At 40.8% G+C, this 18,168-nt stretch overlaps 1 protein-coding gene across 1 annotated transcript; it reads right to left on the bottom strand.

Moving 5' to 3' along the window:
- Nucleotides 1-106: 106 nt before the first annotated feature.
- gys1 (glycogen synthase 1 (muscle)) lies at nucleotides 107-17,779 on the bottom strand. The gene is made up of 16 exons (XM_080043268.1): nucleotides 17,561-17,779; nucleotides 13,394-13,512; nucleotides 12,986-13,167; nucleotides 11,980-12,171; nucleotides 11,657-11,842; nucleotides 11,356-11,500; nucleotides 10,987-11,104; nucleotides 10,624-10,744; nucleotides 3,624-3,730; nucleotides 3,396-3,455; nucleotides 2,854-3,046; nucleotides 2,599-2,725; nucleotides 2,409-2,504; nucleotides 1,948-2,111; nucleotides 1,785-1,865; nucleotides 107-1,463 (listed from the first exon to the last, which is right to left on the bottom strand). Exons 2-16 carry the CDS (start codon nucleotides 13,509-13,511, stop codon nucleotides 1,215-1,217), a joined length of 2,139 nt encoding a protein of 712 aa, XP_079899394.1. The 5' UTR covers nucleotide 13,512; nucleotides 17,561-17,779; the 3' UTR covers nucleotides 107-1,214.
- Between the last annotated feature and the right edge of the window lie 389 nt (nucleotides 17,780-18,168).

Genomic DNA, 18,168 nt, shown 5'->3' with positions numbered 1-18,168 from the left:
TGGATCAGTATGTTACTGAGAACTTAAAAAAAACAAAGATATTTGTTGGATATGTGTGCTACAATAAACTGCATGCATAGAAAGAAAAGAAAAGCCAGTTGCCATCTGTATGCATATATTAATCTTTATTATGAGTTAAACTGGTGCAAGATTGTTACAAATGATACAACTCTAACAGGGAGTGTTAAGTCACCTGGTTAAAACCAATTTCTTTCTTCCATAACAGTCAAGGTGTACACTCACAAATGAGTAGTTGCCCAAACCAGGGAAACCAAGGTATATCCATCTTATCACACAAGCACACATACAGAGGAGTGTGAGGTTATCCGTGGGGACTGTCACTGAAAGACGATGACATAATAAGGCGCAGAAAGAAAATGAAAACACAGACATAACACTGTTATCAAAATGAGAGAAACTAACAGCATTTTCAGCTTATTTTGTATTGCCAGTGCTTGCAGTGCACTTGTGTGTTCCACATTTTGTTTCCATCCTGGGAAGATTTGTAGTAAACAAGGCAGTTGAAAGTAAGAAGAAAAACAATGCTACACGGTCGACTTTGCCACACTTTTTGAGCCACACACAAGTAAAAAGAAAAAGGTGCTTTTTGTGGGTACTCACAGCACAAATGACGCTGTTTTTACATGGGCATCTTTTTCCGATCTTATCCTGCTACTATGTATGTGTAAAAAGGACAATGTGTTACAAAAGGAGGGCTATGCTGTTCTCTTGCTCTGACCCACATGAAACAGGTATAAAAACCCTCCAAAGACTCATTATTATTATTATAACTTGTTTTAATGCTTTAGACCTAATGTACATTATCCAGTGTTAGTACACTACAAAATCCAGCAATCTTGATTTGTTTTCTGTGTTGATCTGTCTGTTTAGCCCTTTCAAGCTGCTGCATGTACAACTCAAAGTAAACCACTTGCACTGCTGGTGTAACTGAAACAACACCAAAACATGTCAAAGTAACGGATACTTTAAAAAATTCTGAGGTATGCACAGGTTGGGAAGACACTGACAGCCACAGGTTTTTTTTCATAACAAAGAGGATCATATATTTTTTATCACTCGCACACCCAACAAGTGCACTTGTTAATAAAGTTTGTGAGTGCATGGATCACCTTAACGATTGCACGGATAAAGTTTCACTAGGGAGGTTTAACATGTACAGTACTGTATGTGCGAGTGTATTTGTGCGCGTGTCTTCAGTTTTCATCACCCGGGACACCATTGCCTTTTCCGTAGGCCCCGTGCACGGCGGAATACAACTTGTTTTTGGATGGTAGAGAGTAGGGCTGGCGGATGTTCACCCGGTCCTTCTCTGCCTCCAGATCCTCGTCGTAGCGTTCCTCTTCATCGTTGTCCTCGGCCTCGCTGTGGCGGGGGGAGGACAGGCGGGACAGAGCTGGAGACGGTGGCACAGAGGCAGGACGGGGGTAACGGAATCCCGTAGTCTACGGACAAGAACCAAGAGGCGTCATTAAAGAAACACATTGGATAACCATTAAAGGTGGAGTCAGCAATTCTGGAGCATGCTTGTTGTAAAATATTTTTTTGTCAAAATCAGAGAATATCTCCTCATGATCAGCAGATACGTGTACATACTGTGTGTGCGCTGAAAGAAAACCCATTGTTAATAATACACAGCCTAAGCTCTGTAAACGGACATGTGGCTAGCTACGGTGGGCCGCCTTCGTTTACATACCATTGGCTGTGTATTAACACCTAATTTTTTTACACACACACACACACACACACACACACACTAAACTTACCGAGGTGGGCTCATGAAGTTCGTACATGTAGGTGTCTGGGAAGGCTTTAGCCAGGGCCATATGACGGGCAGCTATATAATACTAGTGCGGGACACAGGAAACAACGTTAATTCATCTTGAAGTTGTCACTGGAACACAATTTAGTAATTTTCGCTAAACTTACTCTGCCGAGGTATCTCCAGTCCAAGAGTTCACTCAGACGCTCAGTGCGGTTCCTCTGGATGATCCGCTGGCGCCGGCTTTGCTTGCAGAACTGAAACAGGAAGGAAGTGAGCTGGTTGCACGACTCGTCCACCCCCCGGAACCGCCTGTCCAGGATGTAAATACCTGTAAAAAAGAAAAAGTACATGCACTCCATTTCAACTCTGTCCCTCTTCAACTGTCAAATTAAGGTGAATAAAAATCTTAAAAGACTTGAACAGTGTCTAATGTCTCCGTAGTCTCTGCAGCAGTCTGATAAAAACAGACGCTGCAGTGAGACAGATGGACGTCACTTTAGCAAAAGCTAAAAATTGAGACAGATCATTGTCTATACAGACTACTGGCACAGAGTGTAGCCTGCATGTGTATCATTTTTTTAAAGACAAACTTGGATCGTTCACAGATAAAGTATGAGAAAGGCACCATATGCCGAGGGGTCCGCTATGTGCTCCTCCATGAAACAGCCGAAGCCCGACAGGTTGGTTGAGATCGACGGAATGCCCATGACTGTGCACTCAGCTGACGGTGACAGAAACAGTGAGGCCTGATTAATATTTTCACGTTATACAAAATATCTGAATCTGCACACTTCAATGCATCTTTGTCAGCGTACCTGGTGTGTAGCCCCACGGTTCGTAGTAAGAGGGGAAGACGCCGAGGTGGCAGCCTCTCACAAACTCCTCATAATCCATTGGAAGTAGAGGAGAGGTGGACGAAAGGAACTCTGGATGGAAGATAATCTAAAAGACGGAGAAGCCATTCAGTATCATAGAGCAGTTATGTTTAGGAACTGGTGTTATCTTCATGGCGGCCAGGGTGGTAATTATTTTGTGGCTAAGGCCGTTTATGGACTACTGAATTACTGTACCTTGACACGGTCAGCAGAGCTGTTGAAAAGGCCGATACGGCGGACACAGTTAAGGATGGGGTCGCTGCTGTCCTCCAACATGTTATGGGTGCAGATTGGAGGCTGGCATTGTCTCTGAGTCGCAAAGATGGCACGCTTCATTATGGTGAAATCCTCTTTGTCAATTATCGTCGTCACATCTGGCAGCTGCCCACTGATGAAAAAAGCTTGTTTTAGTCTTTAGGACTAAAAGCCTTGATCAGCTTGGACTGTTTTTTTTTGGAAAATTTATATTTGGGTTTCTCAGTAATTCCCCCAAAACAACAGTTTAATATTTATAGGCACCAATAAACTCAACATGCTTGTTTTTAGAATAGTGATATGGAAATCAGTATCCATTATACTGTATATTTCTTTATAATGTGGGATGTCTCTTAACAGTAATTTGTATTTGTATAGCAACTTTCATACAAGAAATTAATTTCTAAGCTTCTTACAGTCCAAAGATGGATGAAGATATGACAGGTCATTTTACATTTTGTAGACTGAATGGGTCAACTTACACTAAAAGTGACTCATAAAGTTTCTTCCCAAAGCGTTCCTTCACAGTCTGAGCAGTGTCCCTGTCAGGGTAAAGAAGGAATAAAAAAAAACATGTATTGAAGTTAAATTGAGTCAAGTCACCTGATGGGAAAAACCATTCAAAATGTCTCGCACTCTGGCTGTCACAATGTAACTTTTTACTTAGATACATCCTCTCAATGGTCGTTCAAGATAATGAGAAATCTTACCAGAGCTGTTTCCTGACTGCTTGGCCCTTCAAGGTCTCCACATTGAAGTTGTTTGTCCGAGCTGGCATGATGAAGAATGCAACGACAGTGATGTCACTGTGATTGACCTGCAACAGGCAGATGAAAAATGAATATGGGGTTAAAATTGTACAGCTAGGTTTATCTCCCTCCTGCACACACACACGCACGCACGCACGCACACACACGGTTTATGGGGACCTATCTTTCCCTTTGCCATAGAAAGACATACGTATATGGAATATTAAACTTTTCCTTGTGATCTAAGGAAATGTCTCACCGTTACGAATTAAATTCTAGTCTGGACTCAGAACTGACAATGTAAAGGACTGTGGGGGTCTTGGCGGCAGTAGGTTTCTTACACAACCCATCATTTAGCTGGAGATTAGTCATACTCACAAACGCACAGATAAACACTTGGTTATGAGGACCACAACTGTTTCTCTGGACATAACACAGACACAAACAGAGAAACGTAGCAAACTAATAGCCATGAGGACAAAACAGGTTGAACGGGACATTAACCTTATTGCACAACATTCCAATTCTGAAAAATTAACCCATTACTGCAGTTTTAAGAAAGGCACAATACCAGCATTTTGGAAATAATAAATAATTGATGGAGTTTTCGATCTGCTAATGGAGTCTGTTGTGATGATGACGCACTAGTGGTGTGTGTGTGTGTGTGTGTGTGTGTGGCAGAGATAGCGGACCACTTTCTAATTTTGTGCAGACGTCATTGTACAGAGAACTGGAAAGATTTCAGAAGCACCTGCACCACCTAACAAATTGAGAGTGGGATATGGAGATATTTTGGTCTAAAAAGTCTGATGTTGTATATAAACTAGATATAAACGGTATCTCAAGAGTAGTTATAAACAGTCGTACAATACATCGGGGTGTCCAAATGTCTATGAACCAAGCCCCAACCTCAGCGATTTTTACCAGCATCCAATAAGGAAGTGACCACAACTGTAGTAACCCGGAAATGCCACTGGGGGGTGGAACCAAGACCGAGCAGTTTTTCTTTGACTCACTTGTTAGACAGGCTGTTTTCAAAGTCTTATTAAACCTATTTACAGCCTGGTCCACAAAACCATTTTAGTCTGTATGTTTAGGTCATATCTCTATGACAACACTGAGGGGCGTGAATTTTTTTGGACCACGCTAGTTTTTATTTTATCGGAGGTTAAAATGTATTGGAGCGATCTCTTGAGTGACAGCTCTCCACTCGTTGTCCCTCACTTTGCCTCGGAGGTATACGTCAGCTGTCTCCCTCCCCCCGACGTGAGGCGGAGTAAAAATCTCACAAAATGGCGACGCGCACAAACCAGGATTATTGGATGCCGTGTGAATCTATGCAATGAACACTATAGTCAATATTATGTTATTTAACATTTGTGCAGGTGTCCAACTCCAGAGTAGACAAAACAACACACATCTGTATATCCGCTCCACCATATTTGTTTAACTGCGGTTAAAATGTTAGGTAACATTCTCTCTCTCACTTCCTCACATACTCCCTCCTGTTACAGCCATAAATCTCTGACCTGGATTTATCAGTAAATAGGACTTTGTTCTAGATGTCCACTGTAAATTGCTGCTATTTTTCGTCCACCCCTAGAGTTTAGCCATGTTTCCCCTCCTCCTGAGAAGTGTTTTATTTGTACAAAGGAGTTAAGTTGGTTAATGCAACCGATTAGCTTATATTCTATTACAGAAATATGAAAAATCTCCTGATCTTGTAAATAAATTATATTTTAGAAGTTTTGCATCTAGTTAATCAATATCTAAATGTTGCCTTTTGAGGAAAAACAAATGTGAGATCACAATGCCTTTCAATACAAATTTCTATTACAATTTTGTTTTATACAATTTCACAGTTATTTGTTAAATGTTTTATGAAAAGATAATTTACATAAAATATATACAATTAACTTGTAGATAAGATCAATATGCATTCCCATACATATATACACAACCAACAATACATTTCTTATATAATCCATATAAAAAAAATAACAATAATAATGGTGGACAATAGTTATCTTTTTCCTTACTCACCAAGTAATCTAAAACATTCCACCAGCTTTGGTTCGCACCACAGTGTGGATTCAATAGAGCACCCAAATAAAAACCTATTCCAGATAACAGCCCAGTACTACACCTAAGCCACCCACATGTAACATCTTGCCAGTGTGTGAAAGAGGAAAACATTCCAACTTAGTTTCTCATTCCCTGGTGTGTAAGGGAACTGAGTCACAGCTTTACCCGCAGAAGTCCTGTGCATCAGAATGGCACGTTAGGACATTTTCAAACATTAATAATTAGATTTCACACATCAATTCATGTATTAATTCAATAATAAATAACTTCTACTTCTTAAGTAATTTAACAAGACCTTCATTCCTATGCATCAAATATCACAAATTACACCGGCAATGAATCAAATGTTGCTTCACACATTAAAAAAACGAATGCTGTAACACTACAGATATGTCAATAATAAATCTGTTATAACATTTCATCAAATCATAAGCAGCAAACTTGTGAGTCATTCCAGATGGAATTGAAATAAAAAGTGAATATTTGTAGCATCTAGAACAGACCTCCCTACAACGGCAAGAAAAAAGAGTAACATTGAAGATTAACCTAAGTTAATGCCTTGACATTCTGCCCACAGGCTTCTTTAAAACCGTTTTTAGCTGTATGGCCTCAGATGTTCTACAAATTGTAAACATGTCCCTTCGCACCGGTGTATTTCCACATGCCCTGAAAACAGCAGCCATTAAGCCACTCCTAAAAAAGAACAATTTAGATACATCACTCATGAACAATTATAGGCCCATATCTAACCTTCCATTTCTAAGCAAAATAATTGAAAAAGTTGTTTATCAACAGCTAAATAACTACTTAGCAATGAACAACTGCTTTGATGTCTTCCAGTCAGGTTTTCGACAACACCACAGCACTGAGACCACTCTGGTTAAAGTCCTCAATGACATCCACTTAAACACAGACAGTGGCAAAAGTTCTGTCTTAGTTTTACTTGATCTCAGTGCTGCTTTCGACACAGTTGACCACAACATATTACTAGATCGCCTTGCAAACTGGGTTGGACTTTCTGGAAATGTGCTAAGCTGGTTTGAATCCTACTTAAAGGACAGAGAATACTATGTGTCAATAGGCAATTTCACATCCGAGCGAACAAATATTGAATGCGGGGTTCCCCAAGGTTCCATTCTTGGGCCTCTTCTGTTTAACATCTACATGCTCCCACTGGCTCAGATTATGAATGGGAATTAATTATGCTACCATAATTATGCAGACGACACACAAATTTACATAACCATATCACCAGGTGACTATAGTCCAATTCAAACACTAAGTAAGTGCATTGAACAAATCAATGATTGGATGTACCAACATTTTCTTAAATTAAACAACGACAAAACTGAAGTAATTTGGTGCCAAAGATGAACAATTAAAAGTCAGTGCAGAGCTTAAATCTGTTATGCTAGAAACCACACACCAAGCCAACAATTAAATCAATTAATAAGTCAACCTATTACCACCTTAAAAACATATCAAGAATTAAAGGGCTTATGTCTCAGCAAGATTTAGAAAAACTTGTCCATTCATTTATCTTTAGTAGACTTGACTACTGTAACAGTGTCCTTGCAGGTCTTCCAAAAAAATCTATCAGACAGCTTCAGCTAATTCAGAACGCTGCTGCTCGAGTACTCACCAGTACCAAAACATTGGATCACATCACCCCAGTTCTGAGGTCTTTACACTGGCTTCCTATCACTCAAGTAATTGATTTCAAAATATTGATGTTGGTTTATAAAGCCCTAAATGGTCTGGGGCCAAAACATATTACTGATCTGCTGATTCGTTATGAGCCGCCCAGAGCCCTTAGGTCGTCTGGGACAGGTCTGCTTACAGTCCCCAGAGTTGGGACTAAACAAGGAGGAGCAGCTTTTAGTTTTTATGCAGCAAATCTCTGGAACAAACTCCCAGAGAACTTGAGGTCTGCTGCAACTCTCAGCAAGAGTACCTATTTGCAGACCCATGGAGAAACAGACCTCCACCGGAAACACGATGGGGCCACGCCCCAAACTCATTTCATTGGTCAGAATTGTAACCTACTCTGAGATTGTTTTCACTTTACGCTGCAGCTCCGACTGAAGAAAGAGTGTCACTGCCACAACGCGACCCTGTACAGTTTAAAGCAAAATCACTCCATAGAAATCTCCATCCGGATGTTTTTTTCATTTCCTGATGAGTTTACGTTTGATCGATCATTTATCTGATCAGTAGCGTAGTTCTCAGCCCTCGTGCCGTTCATATGCGGCCACCTTACACATCGTGAACATGCTCTACAAACCTATTGTATTGTATGTATCTCTTTATTTGTTTATTAACAGGAGTTTTTTAACGTCTGTGCCACTGAACATAGGCTATTTATGTCAGGTTGAAATGTAATTCTGCGGCTGCACGTGATCGTTACTGTTCACTTGCATGATCACAAAGTCACAGACGAGCCTCGTTAAATAGCCTAATATGAAAATAGAAATTATATAATAATTAAAACTGTGATCACTAGAGGACAAGGGATCTGGTAATAAATCAAACAGGATCTAGAATGGAAACTGACACCTTATGTGTCAGACGTTAATGTCTTTCACTCCCCACTTTTTAAAATTAGGTTTTTATTTTAATGTGGTGGCACTTTTTGTGTTTTATTTATAAGAGTTTATATTTGTATGCGATTGACCTACTTGTGATAATTGTGAATTAAAGAGACGGATTTCGGAAGATGTACACAAAGCTTTGTTGCTCTTCATTCATCTTCTACCTCAACATCTACTTTGTACCACCGTCCTGGCCACTTTGGACCCTTAACAAACTGACTTATTTTACTGTCTACTAGCACCATAACCGGTGGAAACTGTCTTGTTATTATTCACCGCTAGGTGAACGCCGCCAGTAAAACAAAAAGAAGAAACGCTGTATGATCGCCGCCAGTAAAACAAAACGAAGAATACATTTTGTGTTCCGGTGGAGCTCCGCTTCCCCATGGGTCTGCAAATAGGTGCCTCTCACTCTCAGCTCTTTTAAATCAAGTCTGAAGACTTTTCTGTTTCCATTTTAACCTGTAATTTTTATTTTATTTAAATGTTATTCATTCGCTTTTAAATGTTTTAGTCATTTGCTTTTCTAATGTGTATTGTGTATTTTAATCTTGCCCCTGTAAAGCACTTTGAATGGCCTTGTGTCTGAATTGTGCTATATAAATAAACTTGCCTTGCCTTGAAGCTCCCATATTATACACTTTTCGGTTCTATTATACACCATATTATATGGTCTTAGTGGTCCCTAATACGTTTTTCTTCAATTGTTTGCTGAAAAAAACTTTCAGATAATTTATTGTACTATGCTGATGTTCAGCTAATCTCACAATGGCCTATTTTTTAAAAAGAGCTGCAGCTCTCCTCGTAAATATACAATCTTTGAGCTCCCCCCGCCCCCTGTCCGGAAGCAAAGCCAGATACGCCTCGCCCCCTCCCCTGTCCGTTTGTAAACAATGATGACGTATAGCCTGTTAGCACAGTTAGGTTTAGCCTACCCATGAGAAGAACCAAGTCTAGTGCTAGTAACGCACTTTGAACAGTTTGACATGACCTATCCTTGTCTACATGAAAGACTATGTTCATACAGATGCACTGACAGCCACACACTAATGGAAACGGCATGTTCACAATAAAAATGCTGCAAAAGATGGTGGCTACTGCGAAGCTAGCTTGGGAGCTAGCTGCTAACAATACCACTAAAATCAGTGAAAAAAATATCTTCAAAGTCAGACTTCTTCAGTATACCTTCCAATCCTTTGTCCTGTTAAAAACGAGGCATTTCCAGACTGGTGTGGGGAATAGAAATATGTTTTTATGAGCAAAAGCTGAATGCTTGTCCCAAAGCTAATAGCCATACACCAGTCAGGCAAAAATACCAATAAAAACATTTATTTCAGTTTCACTGTTTGAAAAAAAGCACAAGTAGCTTCCTATCCGTTGTGTTATTAAAAACGAGGCTGCTGTGGTTAAGATAAATTAGTGGATTATGCAACATTCATCATGTTTTGCCGTACTACAGGCATCTTGTCGCTTAGCAACAAGCAAACAACATGGGGGTGAAGGAATATTTTTCGAGAGGATCTTGGGGCCGTGGACCAATAAGAAATAGGGGGGTGGACTGCACAGTGGAAGCTTCTGGCTTTCCAGTTTTTGACGTCAGAAACGGGGAGAATTCTGACTGGAGTATATTGGGTGGAGAGGTGGAGGGTTTCAGAAAAGGGGAGAGTGAGAAAAGGAGAGAGCTTTCTTTTTTTTGATACTTTGGCAGTCTGTAGGCACACCATAATTATGTTCAAAAACATCGGAAAAGTGCATTTGCACAATATGGGAGCTTTAAGTCTAACTATTTGTTAATCATCTCACCCATCGCATGGGAAATAGGTTCTTCCCTACAAAATTGTGGAATGTAGGTAGCAAGATGGTAGCTAGCTAGCTAGTAAACAAACTCAGATTTTAAAATCTTCATATTTATCTTCATACATTGATAACATTATCACTTACCAGTTTGGCATTTAAAAGTCTGTACTGCCATCCGCCTTTACCTCAAATCGTAGCGAAACCTTGACTGATCAGAATCTTTGTTGTTGACTTCAACTGCAGCCAATCAGTGACCAGGTGCTTTCAGCTAACAAAAGGAACTCATTCCGTGTAAAAAGTACTTGCCTAAACCCAAATGTAACCCGCTTACCCTAAACTTAACCACTGTCCCAAAGATCAGCTATTTACCAATCGGGGACACCTTTTGTGAGCTTTTCTCCCCAAATGCAAAAGCCGTCCCCATTTAACAGTCTAAAGTCTATGTCCCTGAGAGTGATTTAAATCAGAACACATACACACACACTTACTCTCAATAGATAGTTGAGTCTGGCTAAAGCTTCCAAGAAGATGTCGGCTCCTTTGTTGGAGAACTCGTACCTTCCAGCGATGAAGAGAAACAAACACTTGTCCAGGTTGAAGTCAAGGTGCCTGACGGTAAAAAAAAAACACAAAACACAAAACAAAACAAAACAAAATCTGTCACAAGAGTTCAACCAGGGTAGAATGTGTACATTCTTTTATGAGAATGTTTCACTATAAAAGCGTCAAAAGTACTTTATACTTTATAAATAGATATGTATTGTTCTTTCCAGGCAGCCAGAATGAATTTGAAGCAAGTCACTAGCAAAAAAAAAACTCCAGTTATGAGTGTTAAAGGGACCCTGTGTTACCCATAGAAGTGTCCCCTGACAAACTCCTGAATGCGGTTCTTGCTTTGAGCGTGGAGGTTTTGAAACTCGTGCACTGCTGAAAACTTCTTCACGTTGAGGCCGTTGGGAGTGATAATGTCTGTTAATGATGGGAGAGATTAAGTTAGTGGAGAGACATAGAAAGCAATTCAACATTAGTTAAGCATCCCATTAACTGCGTAGCTGACCTTCATTCATTCAAATGAAGCAACATTGTAACATTCGGTAAAAAAGCACTGGGAAATACAGTATATACCCCGTGCAGAAAAAAAACTGTTTGCCCAGACAGGTACAACTGAGAATTGATTGAGGAAGTTTCTGAATTTCACGCATGAGTTCACCCCCACACACCTGGTTTCCTCTTGAGCAGGTGCTCTGCCTCAATGGCTGTGATCTGTGACACAGTGGTGAAGACATGTGCACAGTGAGCGGCCGAGCGCTCCAAACAGTAGCGGTGGTAGATCTGTCTGTCGCCTGCTTCCTTGTCCACGTTAAACTGAAAGAGACACAAACAGAAGAGCGACACAGTCATGAGTGTGAGAGAGTGTGTGTGTGCGTGCGTGCGTGCGTATCAAATCCAACTTCACCTTTAAATGCCATCTTGAATTTTATATTGTAATGTGATCATTTCAGTATAATAAAATGCACTTACATCGGCAAGCTTGTTATAGAAATCCACGCTTCCAGCACACAAGTATCGTCCCAGCAGTGTGGCGTGAGTGGTGAAGATGGTTGCGACGGGCAGCTGTCGATATCTGCACAACACCAGTCCCAGACCCGCCAGCCACTCGTGGAAATGGGCTACGATGTGTGGAGGCTCCTCAGACTGGGCTGCGTACTGGGAGATTTAACAAAACATGGTTCATTTAAACTACACACATAGTTTATATAAAACATTTACACACTGTAGCTTTAACAACAACAGAAACAACAACTTGTTGTCCCTTGTCAGTTATTTTGTTGTGAGCTGCTAACCTCTCCAAGTAGCCAGGCAGTCAGGAAGCCAAAAAGCACGGCATCGTTGGCCTCACGGTCAAACCACGGCACACCGATGTCCGTTAGCTCCCACAACTCGCTCTTCCAGGTGTCCAGGGACCAGGCAGTGAACGCCACATCAATCAGAATAACATAGGGACTGCCCTCTATAAGCCACCGCCCAAAGTAGACCTCGGGTAAAAGGGTGAGAGAGGGCATATATTACTTTTATTCGTTATGTCACACACCACCACCCATGAGGAGTGCATGTCTTCTCTCTATTATTGTAACTTACTGTATATTCTCTAATCTAAAAGGTTTTTTATTTAAATTGTATAAATCAAACTAACAAATACATATTCCAACAACACAATCCAAGATTAACCCTGAGGAAGTTTGTCACTTCAGACTTCATGTACAACTACACTGGAAAGCAGGACTTATTTAATGTACTATTACGGGATATAGTTTAGCCAAACTGACTGCGAGTATGCTCGTGTGCAGTTTAAAGGTCACAAATTTCATGGTTAACTAGAAGTGCTTTGCTGAAAGAAAACTGCACTATTCCTCTAAAATAGCCTTGACCCATAACTTTAGAGCACTCCCAGCACTTACACAAAGCATTAAAAGTATAGCACATACACACACATACATACATACATACACACACACACCTATTTCTGGAGTGTATTTAGAGAGAGAGAAAGAGGGAGAGAGACACTGATACAACCTCTAACCTTTGTGAGTAAATGTCATGGGGGGGTTTAGAGACTTGGTCAAGGACAGAATGCTGCGAAGGGAGTCTGTGTCTGACATAAAAGAGGGGCTAAGAATTATCTGTAACTGAGTTTTAAAGTGTAGTACACGTTCACAAAAACTCACTCTGTAATCAGTCAAACTTTGTGTAGTACAAACTACTGTGCACGTCTGTGAGTAGAGCAGCATACAACTGTTAACTGAGAGGCTTGTGTGGTTGCTGTGTAGTGCACGTGTGGTGCAGTAGTACCTTACACCCACTGGCGTTCATCTTGTCAATGGTTCTCTTCAGCACAGGGTTGGTGGGCTCGATCAGCTCCACCTGCGTGCGCACGTTGCTCTCCACATAGGGGCCAACCAGGAAATAGTTCTCCCCCCATTCCTCCGAGGTCAGCCGGGCTTTGGTCTGGATTACGGTATAGATGCCTCCAACTTCACACATCAAGCAAACATGCCACAAGTACAGAACACACACAAAACAGAGACAAAGATATGATGTGAAGCATCCTTAGACAACTAGAATGTCACTGACAATAACGACTGCAAATAATATATGATAAGCATTTATTCTCTAAGTCTTAACAAAGTACGTTCAGATGCAAATACACACACACACACACACACACACACACACACACACACACACACACACACACACCTTTGTTGGCAACCTCCCACGCGATTTCAAAAAGGACGGCGTCCTCCAAATCAAACTCCTCGTCCCACTCCTCCATCCCCGACAGGGACGTGACAGACAGGCTGCGAGCCAGCGGCATACTGGGTAAGCACAGAACACACTCAGCTGAGATGGGAGCACCTTACAACTGTAAGTTGAATACATGTTACATATCTGTTGAATGTCAACTCATTCACTGTTGACATGCAACTGCGTATCTACTGATGGCTTGTTGAGTGTCAACAGTGGACTATCAAACTAAAGTGTTACCACCAGGGGCCTATTGCATAAAAGTGGAATAAAGACATCCAGGATGATTGATAAAGCCAGACTTGACAAAGTCTAGCCTGGGCACTTTGGATTAGTCGGTTGCATAAACGCCAATCCAGGATGTAAAGGGACTGCTTTGTCAAGCCAGGTGTAAGTAATTCTGTTAAGTGCCAGCCCACAGCTTTCAGAAGTAGACCCAAAGATCGAACACAGATTTACTGATGGAAAAATGGAAAAGACGGCCCATTTTCCCACAATGCCTTGCTAGTTTAAACCGTAAGTGAGGGGGCAGTTCATTTCATACAGGAGATGTATTCTCTGCCAACTGTTCTTGATGTCCCTGCATTGTTTTATGATAAAATAGTTGACAGTGAGCAGTCTGCAGGTGCATCTAAAAAATTGAATATCATGAAAAGTCCATTCAAAAAGTGAAACTTTCATAGATTTATTACACAAAGTGAAATATGTCAGGACTTTTTTTGGTTGATTGATTGTTCATGGAATTAAAAAACCAGTATCTCAAAATATTAGAATGTTACATACAACCAATCAGAAAAAGGATTTATAATACAGAAATGTCGACCTTCTGAAAAGTATGTTTATTCTAGATTAATTTCACTCCATGTGTAATGAATTTCTAGAATATATTTAAGTTTCACTTTTTGAATTAAATTACAGAAAAAAGGAATTTTTCATTGATATTGAATCAATGAAAAATGTATTCAATATCAATATAGATGCACCTCGATATAGTGATAAGTACAAAGTGAATTTATTTGACCCACACTTGCAACATCATCTGCCATCGATAATCAATTGTATAAATATAGCCTGCAATATTGAACATCAATTATTATAATTTATATCATTGCATCTTAATCTAATTATAATTAAGTTAATTATAAATGGTTCAGGTTAAATAAATAAAAAAGAAGAACTATTTAACTAAATGACAATGCAGTCTTTTCTGTGGTACCTTAAAACAGGCTAATGAAAATAAAGCAATACACAGAAGATCATGGAATAACTGTTAAACACCTTGATTTCAGATCGGAGTGACAGCTTACTGAGCCAATCAGGCAACATAATACGTTTATCCTCTGCGTTTAGCCTGGTCCCAACCAGGTTAAACGTAAAGGATAAATCTCCATGGTAACTTCTGTCCCTCCGCTTTTATGCAACCGGATCATGGCTAACGCAAGCCAGGATAACCGAAAAATCCTAGGTTAATCCCTTATCCTAGTTTTATGCAATAGGCCCCTGGGTGTCCTCACTCATCAACGAACCACACATCCTATTTCACAACAGTATTACATTACTGTGACGTAAACACAACCTTTCTCAATTTCTTCGCAATTATAGCATAAAACTAATTTCCCCTGAAGGGAAGTCTGATCATCCAAATTGTTCCTAAACATTTTACGGTAAATTGACCTTTGTCTTTTGGGAATCCCTGCAAAGCACACAACATTGAAGTGGTAGTGAGTTATAAGGACTCAGCATGTGTGTGCGTGCGTGCGTGCGTGCGTGCGTGTACACACGTGTTTATGTGTCACTATTATTGCAATGTATACAATCTGCGATGATCAAAGAGCTTCTTCTGGCTACTTGCACTTGTCCTACCAACATGACACACACGTACAGTCTTGCACATCACATATTTTCATGACTGATGCATCGTAAAAACGCCTCTTGTTCAGTTCCTGCTTGCAGATATATTGCAACCTCCTGGACAAACGGGGGTGTGGCGTGAGAGAGGATGCGATGGCGGAAGAAGACACAGACAAGGGAACGGATCAGGTATAAACTTGATCCAGCCGTTCATCACACTTTGGCACTTGTTGACAGTCTCACACAAAATGTTGTAACAGCGTGTGTAGTTGAAGCATTTAAAAAAACAACAAAAAATGTACCCAGTGTGCAAACTTTTAGGGTTTTTCTTTAAATACACTGCTCACTGGAAATTCAATACGTGCGTGCTTGACTACACTAAGAACTGATCTCAAATTCCCATGGGACTGTGCTCATATACTGATAGCAGTGGATAAAAGGGACCCACAAGAAGAGATAATGAACTGAGTTCATCAGTGATGTCAGTCCATCAGTGTCTGAGCATGACAAAGGTCAATTCAAAACAGAGCACCATTGTCATTAAAAAGTATTGTTCAAACTGATGATACAGATCTTCTCAAATAAACTTCCTTACATTTGTATGCACCTTATATTAACATCAGAACACTTTACAGTTCAAAATCGTCTCCACACACACACATCTTTGAAGACATGTAAAACCCCTGAGTGGAGCTATGATTTGTATCCAATAGGGGTTTTCCAAATAATAAGTTGTATGACCCCATTTTAAATCCTTTCATTTTATGCCCACTGCCTCATTAAAAAAACGGCCTGCCCTGAAATCTTACTGGCCACCCCTGTGCCCCCACCCCCCCAGATCTTTTTTTTTTTAAATGTTCTGATAGATAGCCTAGTTCAGAGATTCTATGTATTTATTTTTTTCTTTCTTACCTTTTTTTCTGATCTGGTTGTTGGCCATGTTCATCACACACACACACACACACACACTGATCAATCAATGCTGGCAGCTAATCCACTGATGTGGGACCATTTTGCAATGTCCAACTACTACAGTAATGGTAGGACTGTGGACACAAGAACTGGTCTCAGGCCAGCATAGGTCTTGAAAACGGCATAACTGTGCGTGCCACCCATGCACGTATAAGGGCAGATTTTGAAATCTGAATTTAAAAATTATTATATTTTCTTTACTTTTTTGTGAGTATGTAGGCTTATTTCAATTATATATACTATAAGTGTTACCTGATATTTGGTTAGTAGCCCTCATAACATTAGTAAATGTCCAGTCAAATGTTGACATTTTCCTTTCTTCTCTTCACCAGAATGCACCAGAATGCTTCGACTACATGTTAAACACAAAAAATATCTTCTGGGGTGGGGGGGGGGATATGCCCCACCAGACCCCTCTACAGGGGTTTAGTTTTCTGACAAACATAATACTAATACTATAATGTTTGTGGGATTTGGGATAATAAATCACCTTTGCAAAGGTTATAAAACATATCACATGCCATTCATTCAGGGTTGCGATGGCCACCCCACTCTGGGTCTGTGGCCCACCTTGGCCACCCCAGTCAGAATATCCTGAAATCGCCACTGCGCGACAGCCTTCCAAAAGTGTGTTGTCAAAACATCACGCTGATAACGAAATGTTTCAACGTAACACAGAGAAACTTCCCCCTTCGGCAAAGTGAATCAGAAAACAGCATTGTCGTGTCACGCTGCACGTAGCCCACACACAGTGAAGCACAACTACCAAAATGATCTAACCATAAGAAACAAACACGGAGACCTTAACAGAGACATAGCCTATACCTTCCTACCATCCACATAGCCTACTGTAGGCCTACTGTGCTGTGCTGTATAAACTGACAACTGACACTACATTGCTGACATGCAACCATAATATCACCATCATGCCCTTGTCCATGTCACACAATTGTACAAAATACGAATGTCTAGTCTATTAAAGGTCTGGGAAACAACATCCCTCCTCCCCCTGAATGTTCCAAAATGGATTTAGGAGGACGCAGATCTCTAAACATGCATGTTGCTGTTTGTATCGTCTGTATTTTCTTTTAGCGACTAGCGGCCATGGACCTATAGAGAAAGCTAGCGGCAGAGCGAACGTGACATCAGGCACCTACAGTTCTGCAACAACCCAGCTGCGAGCGTGCGGAAACGTAGCCTACAAGGACACGGCGTCAATGGTGAGCGCGCCTGGCCACGCCGAGGAAATATTAAATTATTGTCATTGTGGGAAATCAGAGAAAGATGTCAACTCACCCTTCGAGGTTTTTTTCTTCCTATAACTTCACAAAGATGAACTACACGCTGGCAGCAGCAGCAATCAATCCATTAAACAGGGAGAGCGGAGGAAAAAAAGGGGGCGGCGGCTTTGGTCAAATGCCAGCGCTTTCACATTGGTCTGGTGCGTTCGCTGTCATGTGTCAGAGGGATATGGTGGAACGGGGCGCCCAGCCGTCGGTGCAGGAAGAAGATTGGTTGGTGAGAGCGGAGGCTCTGCTGTCAAATTATTCGTGAGCTTTATTCGCATTGGCCTGGGTCTCCTTTCTGTCTCCGCCTCAAACGTGAAGAGAACTGGGCGTTTTCTGTAGAAGAGAGATGTCATTGGCTGAGTACAGGCTTAAAGGGAGTTCCAGTGGTTGGTGAATTATCATTTCCTCCATACAAAAAGAGGGGTGTCATTGGCAACGGGAAAGTTTTTCTTGTATCCCCCCCAATGAGTAGTGTGAGAGAAGAGCAAGATAGTTATTTATAACATCTTCAAAGGGTCATGGGGAGCATAGTTTTGGAAACTCGTGACCGGTGACATTAAGACACTCAACTTCTGTACATATCTCAGTGATCTCTCTGGTGTAGTGTCTGCTGCA

The sequence above is a fragment of the Ammodytes marinus genome (assembly GCF_949987685.1).
Source record: "Ammodytes marinus genome assembly, chromosome: 16".
NCBI classification, from domain to species: Eukaryota; Metazoa; Chordata; class Actinopteri; order Uranoscopiformes; family Ammodytidae; genus Ammodytes; species Ammodytes marinus.
Note: the sequence above shows the minus strand (reverse complement) of the source record. Positions and strands in the feature narration are given on the sequence as shown.